Source organism: Plectrocnemia conspersa, unplaced genomic scaffold (assembly GCF_051122295.1).
Source record: "Plectrocnemia conspersa isolate PC_06_02 unplaced genomic scaffold, ASM5112229v1 ptg000012l, whole genome shotgun sequence".
Taxonomy (NCBI): Eukaryota; Metazoa; Arthropoda; class Insecta; order Trichoptera; family Polycentropodidae; genus Plectrocnemia; species Plectrocnemia conspersa.
Genome location: NW_028277176.1, coordinates 6,896,731 through 6,910,004, shown reverse-complemented (window position 1 = coordinate 6,910,004; position 13,274 = coordinate 6,896,731). Strand labels below are relative to the sequence as shown.

Below are 13,274 nucleotides of genomic sequence, written 5' to 3'. Positions count from 1 at the left end.
CATTTTGAAAAAAGATTGGATTATATTTATATTAAAAAAAAAATTAATCAAACACTTGCTTTAAAAAAAAATCAGAAACTGAATTAGGAACATACGATTTATTTTGAACTTAAGAAAGTTTAAGGTCTAGATGATTATTTATTTAGATACCAGTTATTATAATTCCAGTAAAAATATTCAATATGATGTTTGAAATCGCGTTAAAATATATTAATTGAAGATATTTATAATTTAAATAAAATATTTGTAATATATTAAATTATTATAATTTACCTTCATGGGGGGAAGTCCAGGTGGTGTCCAATTTGCCGGAGCAACCAACCCTAATCTCGACCTGACGTCTGCGTATTCTTCTTGGTATATTTGATGAGATTCTCTCGGACATTTGCATGATTGACAAGTTTTTCTGAAAATATAACAAAGCGTTGTTATCATTTTATCTCTGAAAATATAACATAAAATTGCGACCTTTTGCACATATGGACGCAAGCTGCGAAAACCACATAATTGCCTTTGATAATTCACAAAAAAAAACAAGAGCAAAATAAATAATTTATTTTATCTCTTTTGCCTTTTTTACGTGAGATATAAACATTTTAACGAGTCAAAGGAAAACTAGCAATGTCAAGTCGTTACGGTAGCTTTAAAATAATACAAGTTGAAATATTTATTTTTAAAGATATTTATTTATTTAACACGTATTTTATTTGATGTAGTGCGTTTAAAAGTAGCCTCATAAATATGTTTTTTTTATTATAAATAAGTACATATGTGTATTGAACCTTACATGTTAAATAAGTTTAAACTCAAGTATGATAAAAACATGTACAAGTAAATAATTGCAATTTACAGTTAAAAATAACTTATTATACATTTTTCAATTTTATAAATAAAAATGCTTATAAATCAATAATTTAATTTTACTATATTTTAGTATATAAATTTGATGCTTTTAATATTATTAGCGGGCATTTTCTTAAATTTAAATTTAAGTTTAAAAATATATTTAGAATTACTTGAAATATTTTTTTAATAACCTCATTAGCAAATATTTTATTTAAGAATTTTAATGCTATTTTTAAATGAACCATAACACCTTTACAAATATGTATTGTATTATTATTATTTTTATACGCCAATAGTTTTTAGTTAATTTGCCATTGCTAGTTTATAGATATATATATCAAAAAAATGAAATTCACAAATGATCGATAAAATATTGCATTATTATACTTAAAGCATATGTTGGCTACAATGTATAAATCAATATAAATAGCTAAATATTTTATAGAAAAAGTAAAATATTTATGAAAATTACAATTCACAATCACACTAATTCGTAAATAACGCAAGAAAATAAACAGCCAAAGATCAAAGCGATCCATCAGATAAACACAATGTACTTTGCGTATCGAATATAAATATGCATTCATACTTTCCACAAAGTTTATATTTAAACATATATGAATTATTTATACCCGATATATACGGTCAGTCTGAAAGTCTCGTATTTGTACACACGTATGATAATTGGGTTAGCATATTCGAAAGCTCGCTATGTACGACTTTGGCCAAAATCCAAAAAAGCTCCTCGACGATGAATGGAGCTTGATGATGATTTTTTTCTTCTACGGAATGATACAAACGGCATGTTACGCTATGCCAATATTTAATAATTTATGCACTTTTAACGTTATGGTTCTAAAAACGGATTTCGGCGGATGTACGGATATATCCGAAGCGAGACGAGATTATTTCGCAACTAAATAATTTTACGATGTGTACACGTTGCCAATGAATAAAGTAAATATGTCATGTGGGTCGTCACAATATTTATAAATTATTTTTTAATGTGAGAACCAGATAGTTTTGCTATTATTTATTGAATTAGGGCGTTGAATACTTAAGCTATGCTTTTAGATTGTTCGATTAAAACATTTTTTTTATACATTTCTCAGGAAATTCCAACACAGTCTCAAATCTTAGAAAACAATATAAAAAATCATATTGCTTATCTAAGATATATTAAAAATATTCTCATTAGATTTAAAATTGGCAGTACAAAGTGATTAACATTAATTTCATATTAAAACAGGTAATTAACGAAAAACATATTATATTGATTTTCCAAATATAAATATTGATATTTTTTTATAAAAAAATTTTTAATTTCTTAGACAGTGATTCGATAATTAATGATAAAAATCAATTGAACATCTATTTCTTACGACATGAATATTTTTTACAAAAACTAGAGGCAGACTACTGAATGCAATTTTTTTAAATTGTTTTATAAACTATATTCACAAACCTTTAATATAAAAAAATAAAATAAATAAAAATAAGTATTCGTAAATATAATTATACGAATAAATAGAATACACCAACGTTTTTAAAAATAAATTTTATAGATGTATACCTATTTCGTTTGTGGGAGTCAATAATTACGGCTATTATACGTGAAAATCTGTTGCACAAGTTCAACGTAATAATAATAGCACTAAATGCAAGGCGTGTAACATATTTTTACTACTAATAATTATTTTAAAGTGTTAATAAACATCCATAAAAAATTGAAAAAATGCTAATATTATATTCCTAGTATACAAAATGAAATAACTTATGAAATAAACTTGGGCCATATAATATTAAATCTTCTGTATATTCTGTTTATGTTTATGCTATATTTTATATGTATGTTTTGATTATATTTGTAGTGTATAAACAATTAGCTATATTAGCCAAATAAATCAATAAAATAATTGTCTTTAAGAGAAAACCTTGTAATAAGCATTCACTTTTCGAAATAAGAGTACCAATACCAGCATCAGAACAAGGATTTAGTTTTTCGATCCAAAACTCAATATTAGAGTATCAATCAGGAAAGACCAGATTGCAGCTTAACTAAAGTCCACCTTGGACATTTGAGACGACCAGTCATCCTGTCCTCCAAAGAAAAGCTGCTGAAAGCTGAGTCTATTTCTCAAATAAATTATTTGTATAAAAGCATTGCTGAAAAATATCCCGTGTTGCTTTAGCGGTCTTTAACCACTTAATCACCAGCGACTCAACGGTCAGTCACTAGTTGATTATTTTTTTAAGAGAAGTTTTAATTATTAAAAATTATTGTACTGGCTACATTTGTCATTATTTATCAAAAAATGGTTGAAGAGAAAAACAGCTGACTCACTAAAAATTCACTGGCGTTTAAAGGGTTAACGCATGTTTTTGCGAAAGAACTGTAGAAGTTTCAACTATCTGCTTATTTTAATGAGCATTTATAGCAAACAAAAATTAATCAAAAGTTTTAAAAGTCGGGCCACAAAAAAAATATTTCACGGAGCACCTAAAAGCACACCCGTCCCGAGACGTTAATCACTCACGAGTATTGCAAAAAAGCTACTCGTTGTTTGGAAAGGATGCTAGCTACACAAAGCATTCTACTCTGCACATAATACTAGAGCTATTCTACGCCAAAGTGAGCATCTGGACTGTTTCTTTAAAGCGTAACATTTTGTGAATGTGTCCAAGAAGCAATGCAATTGGCCCGCAAACATCCTAATCTGCGGTACGCCAGATTTATAAAATATGTGAAACTTGACCAGAAAAATAAAAACGTAAATATGGATGTAAAGAGATTGATTCCAGGGATTCTAAAAAGTGACAATAATTAGAATCGTTAATTATTATTCCTAACTAAAGCATACATGTTGATAACAAGTTGTGTATTTATAAGTAGTGTCACTAAATATTTTTTTTACATATTTTGAAGCATTACAAAGAAAAACCAATGAAGTTCAGGAATTACAATATATTATATTATAGATAAGTATGCAACCGTTATATCGGCATTAATAATACTTCTGAGATTTTCATTTTTTTGTATTCGATCATATCTTATCATTAATAAAGTTTGATGGCAACACGATATAAGTCATATTTCCTTAATTTATCTTTTCAGAAATATTTTTTTTTATCTATACATAGAAAACCACGCTAGGGACATAAGCCACCAGTCAAGCGAGCGGTCGGTCTATATTTAACACCATCGTAAATCACATTCTGAAAATTAACGGACCTCGGAAGGATGCGACATTTGATTAGAGCTCCCTTGACATTTGAGCGGAACAAACGGGCCTCACCCTATATGAAAGTTTTCAGCACTAACAGTCTATCCGTGTTTGGCCATTATCGTTGGTAAACACCCGTAACAATCAACTGGTGTCTTTTTTTTACCTTGGGTGACCTTTGTTAAGGTTTTATATACGCTTGTTGCCCGTAATGTTAAATGGGCACGGAGGAAAGAGTATTGACGATGGTATGAAAATGTCGAAGTTGACTTTTCAAATAAAGATGCATTTTTATATATAAATAAAATTTATATTCTATAAAAAGTGAACAATGCAATATAAGAAGCTGGTAAATAATAAAAAATCAGAATGCGTCTAAATTAATCGGTTTTGTATATAATTTAGTTGTGTTAGTTTGTCAATAATAAAATACTATTTGATTTTCAGTACTTCATTATTTTTTTATTCACTTGTATAAGTGTAATAAATAAATGTTTTAGCAACCTATAATAATATTTACTAAAATAAAAAGTACGTATTTTCAGAACCCATTAGAACGTTTTAATTTTTTTGGTGTAGTATATTTATAATTTATTACTACAAATTACCGTGAAATTCTAAGAAAAGGTTTGATGTTTTCCATTTTTTTATTTAAAAGCATACGATTTTACTAAAACATTCATTTTCATGTTTATGTACAAAAAAATGAATTATTCTTAATTGAAATATGCAAACTTAACTTAAATAAATAATGTTTTTCTCTTATAAAGAAAAGATATTTTATTTATATTTGGTATAAATATTAATCATTAATTAATCTATGTAATATCAGTTGAAAAATTAACGGATATATAAAAGTGCTATAAATTTATGTGAATACTAGTGAATTTTAATTGATACTGGCATATCAGTCCAATCACATCAGAATTTATTATCACTGGAAAATATATTTCTTTTAGCATAAATATAATTTAACTAACGTTGAAACTCGATTTTTCAGTGAAGCTGTAAGTCAATTGTTCGATACATTAGTTAGTTAGTAAAATTATATTTATCACAGGGAAAATATAAATTCACCAGTACTATATATTTATTGTAACATATGTATATTAAATTACTAATTATTATTTTTACTATACTTTTTACCAATGCTAATTTTTTTGTAATACATAATTGAACATATAAACTATCAATTTTTTTGCCCATACGCTATAAGGACTACTTAAAATTATATTGTTGTGCTTTATATAATGTACAGTATCTAACTTAAATGATATGAATATATAAAAATAAAAAATATATTTATATACATATACATACATATATATAGACTTTTTGTCAAAATATATATTTGTTTCTATAATTTGTTATAATTTAGAGGTTATTCTAACGACCGTTTCGAGCAAGAAGAAAGAAAGATCAATCTAGTGACCATATAATTACTGTAATAATTAGAAATATTTCACAGACCACCTAATAGCACGTCCATTCTGAGATGTTAATCACTCATAAATACCGCATAAAAACTACTATTTGTTTGGAAAGGACGCGCGCAAGACAATAAGTTCTACACTGCAAACATTTCTATTGCGTTTCTTACCATAATATTTATTAAATTTAGCTGTTTGAAGATTACAGAAAATTATATAAAATATTTATTTGTTGCTATAATTTATTATAATTTAGAGATCATTCTAACGACCATTTGGAGCAAGAAGAGAGAAAGATCAATCTAGTGACTAAATAATTACGGTTATAATTAGAAATATTGCACATACCACATAATAGCACACTCATAAATACCGCATAAAACTGCTTTTTGTTTGGAAAGGACGCGAGCAATATAATAAACTCTACACTGCAAGCATTGCTATTGTTTTTTTCTATAATATTTATTATATTTACTTGTTTAAATATTACAGAAAATTCTATAAAATATGTATTTAAGTCTATAATTTATTTGTTTCATTTTGAGCAACAAAAAATAAAGACCAAACCGTCTCGAAAGTGAGATCTAATGACTAAATAATTGCGGTAATAATTATAAATATTGCACAGACCACCTAATAGCACATATGTTAATCACCCATAAGTACCGCATAAAAATAATCTTTGTTTGGAAAGGACGCGCGCAAGACAATGAATTTTACACTAAAAACACTACTATTGCACTTCAATTCTTTAGTTATCGATCGCCTAAGAAGAAATCTAGACCGCTTTTCGTCAGACGTAAACACAGTTCGGATGTGTTTTCATGAAGCGATGCACTTGGCACGCAAACATCCTCATCTGTGATTCAAATTGAATTGCATTAAAAAATATGTGACACATAGTCACAGCGATGCCATAGAGTCACTGCAGTATATACGAGCGGATATTTTAGAGCATCACGAGAACACATTACTATGAATATTACTCAAACAAATTAACAAATGTATTAATTTTACTAGTTTTTAAGTTAGTATAAAATACTTTAAAGTAAGATATGAATACCTACATAAAAATAAGTAAATATTACTTATTTTGAATTTAATGAATATAATTAAAATATGTGGTCTTATTTTATAAAAAAAATATGTAAAAAATATTTTTCTATATATACTTTTATTATGTTTATTTAAAGTTGTATCTACTATAGGAGTTCAACATCCAGAAATATTTTTAAATGTTTTTTGATTTAAAAGTAAATATAAAACACACCAATACTGCGAATAAAAATATTATCTTTTTAACAAATAAATTATAACATATGTGTACATTATTGTAAACATGCAGGAGAAGAGTTAAGACTTTTTCAGCTGTATATTTTTTAGTACTAGTTGTATTGATTATGATGTTCTATCATCATACTTGCAATTTAAAATAATTTCAATGACATGTTGCTAGGGAAACATATTTAATAAAATAACTAATTCTTTATGTATATATTATATACAGCGCTTTATATAATCGACAATATATAAGTATCATTTAAGATATTTATAAACAAAATTAAAAATAAGTTTTTCGCTGTAATCATCTGCAGTGTTGGCAAAATTATTAAAGAACAATATTGCGATTAAAATTCAGCCAGGCGATGATTTTAGATCGCGATTCTAATCAACAAAGAAACAGAAGGAAGATTGATAACCACATGATTTTAACATCACTCAAAACTCAATTTATCATTACCTCAATTCCGACGAAATCCACAAATTCGTATTTTTTTCCTCGAGCTCCATAAACTTGGTATATTTATCCTGACGGCCGTTTTACGATTTTGGTCAATTTAACAGCACAATATCACAAGTTCGTTAGCGTATTATTCACATAGCCACATCTCTACCTCATCTGACACATCAAACGCAATATTTTATGGCCTCCTTACGATTCACCGCGATTTACTGCACTTCTCGATAATCGACCGTTAAAATGATTTATACTCGAACAAAATTAAGTAAATAATACACCGAAACTCAAATAAGTGTAGCGATAATGTGGCACCCGTTGTTAATTCTGAGATATTTTAGCCTTATCAGTAAAAGGAAACCGAAAACCGAAGGATATGACGTACAGAAATTGTGTAAAGGAAAATTTAATATTATTGATTAATATGAAAACAAAATATAATATTACTATCATTTGTTATTTTTAATTCAACCGTACGAATTTAGGAGTTTAAATATTTGAATAATAATATAAAATATAATCATACAAATGAATGTAAAATAAATTTATGTAAAGGGATAATTAGTAATATTATATTTTACTTTTTATATTCATTATTTATTTTCTGCGTTTAAATATGTTATTTATAACACAATTATATAAAGTTGCACTTCAATATTTTTGTATTATTTAAATAAAATGAATGCGAAATAAAATATTATTTTGTATAGTAACTATTGATAAAGATTCTTGCCTCAAAGATAAGATATCTTTATTAAAATATATAATTACAGATTTGAACTCTCATTATATAAATATATACAAATGTATTTTAATTTTTGCATAGTAAATACTATCGAAAAATATAAGATAAGATAGCTGATTGCAGCTGTCATCATTTTTTTCAAAACATATTTATTTTTCATGGGCTTAACAAAATTTACTGCTAAAACTTAACCTTTAAAATGATAAATATTACCCAAATAGGTACATCATAAAATAATATTCATTCAGTTACAAAATATTTTATTATAAGATTCTTTGATTTCCCTGCAATAAATAATAAAACTATACTATCGATGAATAATGTATTCATTTTATTTAAAACATATCTTTAAATGTAAAGCAAAATCTATTGTTCATTATTAATTTTTCAACTACTTAAACATAAGTTTTAATTGTTTTGGTGTGATTCAGTAATATCCAAATAATTGTTTTAATTATAGCGTATTTCAATAGAATTTCATTTAAGGTAAAACCCGTTTGACATCATCGTATAGTTTTACATATAAATATAAATTATTATATTTTTATCACGTCTTAAAGTCAAAGCTCATTCATTAAAATTGCACATTAATCAGGACATCAAATGGATTATATTATTATTATATATATATAAACATACAGGATATATAAATCAGATTATGACATAAAAGTGCATAGATTAGCTTTATTAAAACTAATATACATTTTTATTATCCTCTATAAATCATTAATAAAAATAATAGGATTCTTTCACGGAATGATTTAACTAAGACGTCTAGCGACAGTTAAAAATTATTAAAAATTTCCTCTTTGCAAAAGAAAATCTCTAGCGATAAAGGTTGACTGTTGACAGTGTGACAAATGGCTTTTGAAGTTTATCCAAAAAGATCTTTAAAATATTAAAAGCCTAATATTTTATTATAGCTGGCTGGATGAAAGCGATGCTGTGAATGATTTAAACGGCAGATAATAGTCTGCTCTCGTTGTGCGAATTAAAAATAAAATATATTCCCAAAATCCTGTGACACGAGGATTGAACTATAATTATTTTAAGATGTCGCTCTTGTATAGAGAATACGCTCATTTGGCACAAATCTTGCGGTTGGACGTTTTATAAACAGTTTATTGTCACGAACTGTTGGAAACGTATCAAAGGAGGATTTCCGAAAGAGAGAGATGTACCCGCGGGTTATAAATATATACATATACTAGCATGTGTAGAAGATTTATTGATTTTCTACATTTTAGCGATTTAATTGAACGTATTGTGTTACGCTTTCGTAAACATTTGCTTCGGCAGAAGCAAATTTAAAACGTCCCATGTCATTAACATGTATAAAAAAATATATTTAAAATATTAGAATTCTTAGAAAATTACTAATAAAAATAGTAGTATTTTAATATATTTTATTTAAACCTAAAAGTATCAGTCATAATCTAATAACTATCACATTATAAGCAATACGATTAACTATTAAGATATCTGTGACATTAATCTCTTTTTTATCTTTTAACTCAATAGTCATTAAGTATCATAGATAATGTCAAATATATTATTTAATATATATTTGAGGTCAACAACAATACAATAATTTATTTTGTATGGAAAATGTAAACTGGACTAATCAGATTTAAGAAGCCATTCTTGTACGTATTACATATTACTAAAATATATGTCGAATAATAATAATAATAACACATATAAAGGCTTTTTATAGATATTTATTTCATACATGTTTGTTTCGATTTATATTTAATTTAATTTTGAGATGCTTCTATTTTCCAGAGTTATGGAAATGCTCTAAGGTCACCCCGATTCATAAAAAGGATGTTAAATGTCATATAGAAAATTAAAGGGCAATACCGTTGCTTTTAGCACCTGCAAAATTACCTGAAATTGTATTGCATAAATACATTTTTAATCATTGCAGGTGTATGCTTCTTGAGCAGCAATATGGTTTCCGTCAATCTCGATCCACTGTCACTATTCACATGATTTTTTATAACTTTGTTTCAAGATCATTTGACTCTAGTGTACAAGTGGATGTCATATACACAGATTTTGAAAAAGCATTCGATAAAGTTAATCATGCTTTACTTGTGTTTTTTGAAGGTTTTATAAACCTATTCTCAAATTACTTGACCAATAGATATCAGTTCGTCAAGTATAAAAACTCTTTTTCAGAACGATATAAGACCTCTACTGGAGTACCTCAAGGACCCAACTTGGGTCCATTGCTGTTTCTATTATTCATTAATGACATAGAAACAGCAATGCATCGTTCAATTTTTTTATTACATGCGGAATATTCCTACCATCTCGGCGGATATATTTTGAACATGTCTTCTTTTACTAATGATTTAGCTGTGATTTTTGAAGAACGTTGGAAATTTTGCGCACTCTTTATGATGCTCTAGTCCGCAGCATACTAGAAACTAGCTCTATTATTTGTATTCCAGGCGTAATGAATTAGAGCTGGAAAAAGTACAGCGTAAATTCCTTCGATATTTATACTTGAATACGGGTATTATTCGTTCTTGTTTCTTAGTACTTTTATTCTGGGAGCTCTGGGATACGTTTCTTTGTCAACTCGCAGAAGTGTTTATATAAGCCAATACTTCTGGAAATAGCTCAAAGGCATTGTAGACAATCCTTCTGTGCTCAAGCAGCTCCAAATGTGGGCTCCGGAAGGTGGTTATAGTTCTCGATCGCGTCCACTGTTCTTGCCTGTAAAGTCTAAAACTGGAGCACTTGCCAACTCTTCTCTTGCAAAGGCTGTTCGTCTGCTCAATACTGTGCGTAGAGATATTGAAATTTTCTCGTGCACATATTTGGTTCAATTCGTATGGGACAATGCACACCTGTTGATGTGATTTGTGTCTGTTATTTTATCTTGTTTTCATGTTTTACTTATATGTGTGTTTGTGCATATATGAATGTGTATCTATGCATACGTATATATGTATATATTTGTATGTATTTTATAATTTTGGCAATCGTGACGCATTAGGTTAACCTGTTAGGTCACGATGTTCATAATTTTAATTAATAAATAAATGAAAAAAAAATATATTTATTGACAATTTAGATATTATGAAAATATTCAATCATTATATTCAAAAAACTTTATACTTTTATTAGTAATTATAATTGATAAACCTTTTAATACAATTCGCGAATTCAAATATACGTTATATATGCGGATTGTGAAAAGGCATTCGACAAGTTTTGTTACGGGTTATTATTTAAAAAATTGTCGGACCTCAGTTTCTCGGATATATCGAATCGAATGCGATTGAATTAATACAGCAAAATTTATGGAATATTTTAAAAATAATAATTTAATCGAACTTATTGTATATATACAATAGCTTATAATGTTTGAAACGAATTATATATACATAGAGATCGGATCTGTAAAGGCGTTTGTTTTGTACGGATTTGCATATTAATGCAATAACTAGAAATAAATTAACCGCAATCGAATTATTTAACTGATTAAATAAAATATTTATGCCTTGAATCAATAAATACAAAATTTGCGACGCACACCTGTTTTTCAGATAAGCGTTTAACAATAATACAAAGTAAGCATTTCCAGAATTTTTGTAGGTCAACTAATGAATTCTGGGAATTTCTGTCTTAGTAGACACGCCAATATTCACAAATGTATTTCGAATGATAAAAGCATTTTTTGTTTAGAAGAAGCGTCTTACTGTCTCCCATTTCGAAACAGAATTAATGCATGCAAATTGAATCATTCCAAGATTTTTAAAATCTCATTCGAGATAGTTGAAAAATATTCATATAGTTGAAAATCGGTATAACTTTTATAAGAGAATATTTGGTTATTATCTGTTCTTGTATTCCAGTGCTATTTTTTTATAAGCGTTGAAATAAGATTCGCTTAGCATTTTTTTAAACTACTGAATAATGCTATTATTAATTCAATTATATTGCACTACGGCAAAATAAAAAAAATATAATGATATTTAAATTCCATTGTACCATAAAAAATACACGTGTTACTATTTTTTAATATCAATGGTTTGTCAATTAAGCACATTTATAAAATAACAAATGACACTTTATTAAACATCCCCTACATTTTATTATATAGAAATTATCACTCAGTTTAATACACGCCCAAAGACAATATATACCCCACGACCATGCATAAATGAATATAAATTAGAACGTGTTTTTGCTGAAGGGATTAATGGGATTACGTCCACGACCAGATCACGTTTCATATGTGAAATTTCACACGTGAAAGACACATAAAATAATTCGTTATTAATCCTTTCACGTCATTAATATTCAAATCCTACCTTATAACCATATCCAGAACATCTTCTTTGTCGAATATTTTGCAATACAGATGTAAAACATTCAAGCAAGCGTATTGAAGTCCTTTCCACGGTATTAACATTTCGTCCTGGTCGTATCCTTGCCACAACGGACAGGATGTATGCCGCGATAGATATAACATGTTTAATTTTTATATCAATCTTTCACCCACATTTTATTATGTACTCTCTACAATCAGACGAATTTTGTACGTTATTTTGTATCGTCCATATATGGAAGTTTATAACAGTTTTTTTTTATAATGTAGTATATAATCGCTTTGCGGAGGAAGGCTATGATAGTGTATTGCGCAATTTTACGATCGACGAATATGTAATGAGATTATAAATAAATTGCATAATACACTAACGTGTTACACATACGACATTTGTGAGTTCAATTAATACGTAATAAATTAAATTATTGTTTATTCTGTATAGAAGAGAATATGCACAAGCTTCAATTAAGTAATTGGATGGTTTAGATATACGTTGTGTATTTGCAATCCAATTGATTATCGAATTCAATTTTGTTAATTGACTTTTATAGATTCTAATGTATGCATTATAGTGTGAAAATTGGCAAATTCACATGCATATATTACATTTACACGTCTACGTTGTTAGGAGCTGTTTTATTTTCGGTTTATAATGCAGATGACTGACGGTTTGACGTGTGACGTTTTGATTGTTTAAAATGTGTTAAAATGTATTTTGTAATAGTTATGATAACATTTAAACTAAATATTATAGATTGTAAGTATTATATAAAAATCAAAATATATTATATCTGCATCAATTTTGTATTTAAAAGTATTTACACTTTACTTATGTGCTTAAAAAGATCCACTAAATATAATTTTATAAGCTGTCGATGGCAGTATAATATGTTTAAATTGAAAATAATATTAAAAATACAACTAAAATACCATCCATTTACTA

The 13,274-nt window shown here is 27.3% G+C and overlaps 1 protein-coding gene across 9 annotated transcripts in view; it reads right to left on the bottom strand.

The window, feature by feature from the left end:
• The window catches only part of Lmpt (four and a half LIM domains protein limpet), a 187,282-nt gene that overhangs the window by 82,488 nt on the left and 91,520 nt on the right, over nucleotides 1–13,274 (bottom strand). For 7 of the 9 annotated variants that reach the window (XM_088201038.1, XM_088201033.1, XM_088201032.1 and 4 more), the window contains one exon: nucleotides 274–406. In XM_088201038.1, the coding sequence (XP_088057164.1) occupies nucleotides 274–406 (133 nt within the window). Of the gene's footprint in view, nucleotides 1–273; nucleotides 407–7,241; nucleotides 7,498–12,314; nucleotides 12,523–13,274 lie in introns of those variants that run through there. The other 2 variants (XM_088201037.1, XM_088201039.1) reach the window with 2 other exon arrangements.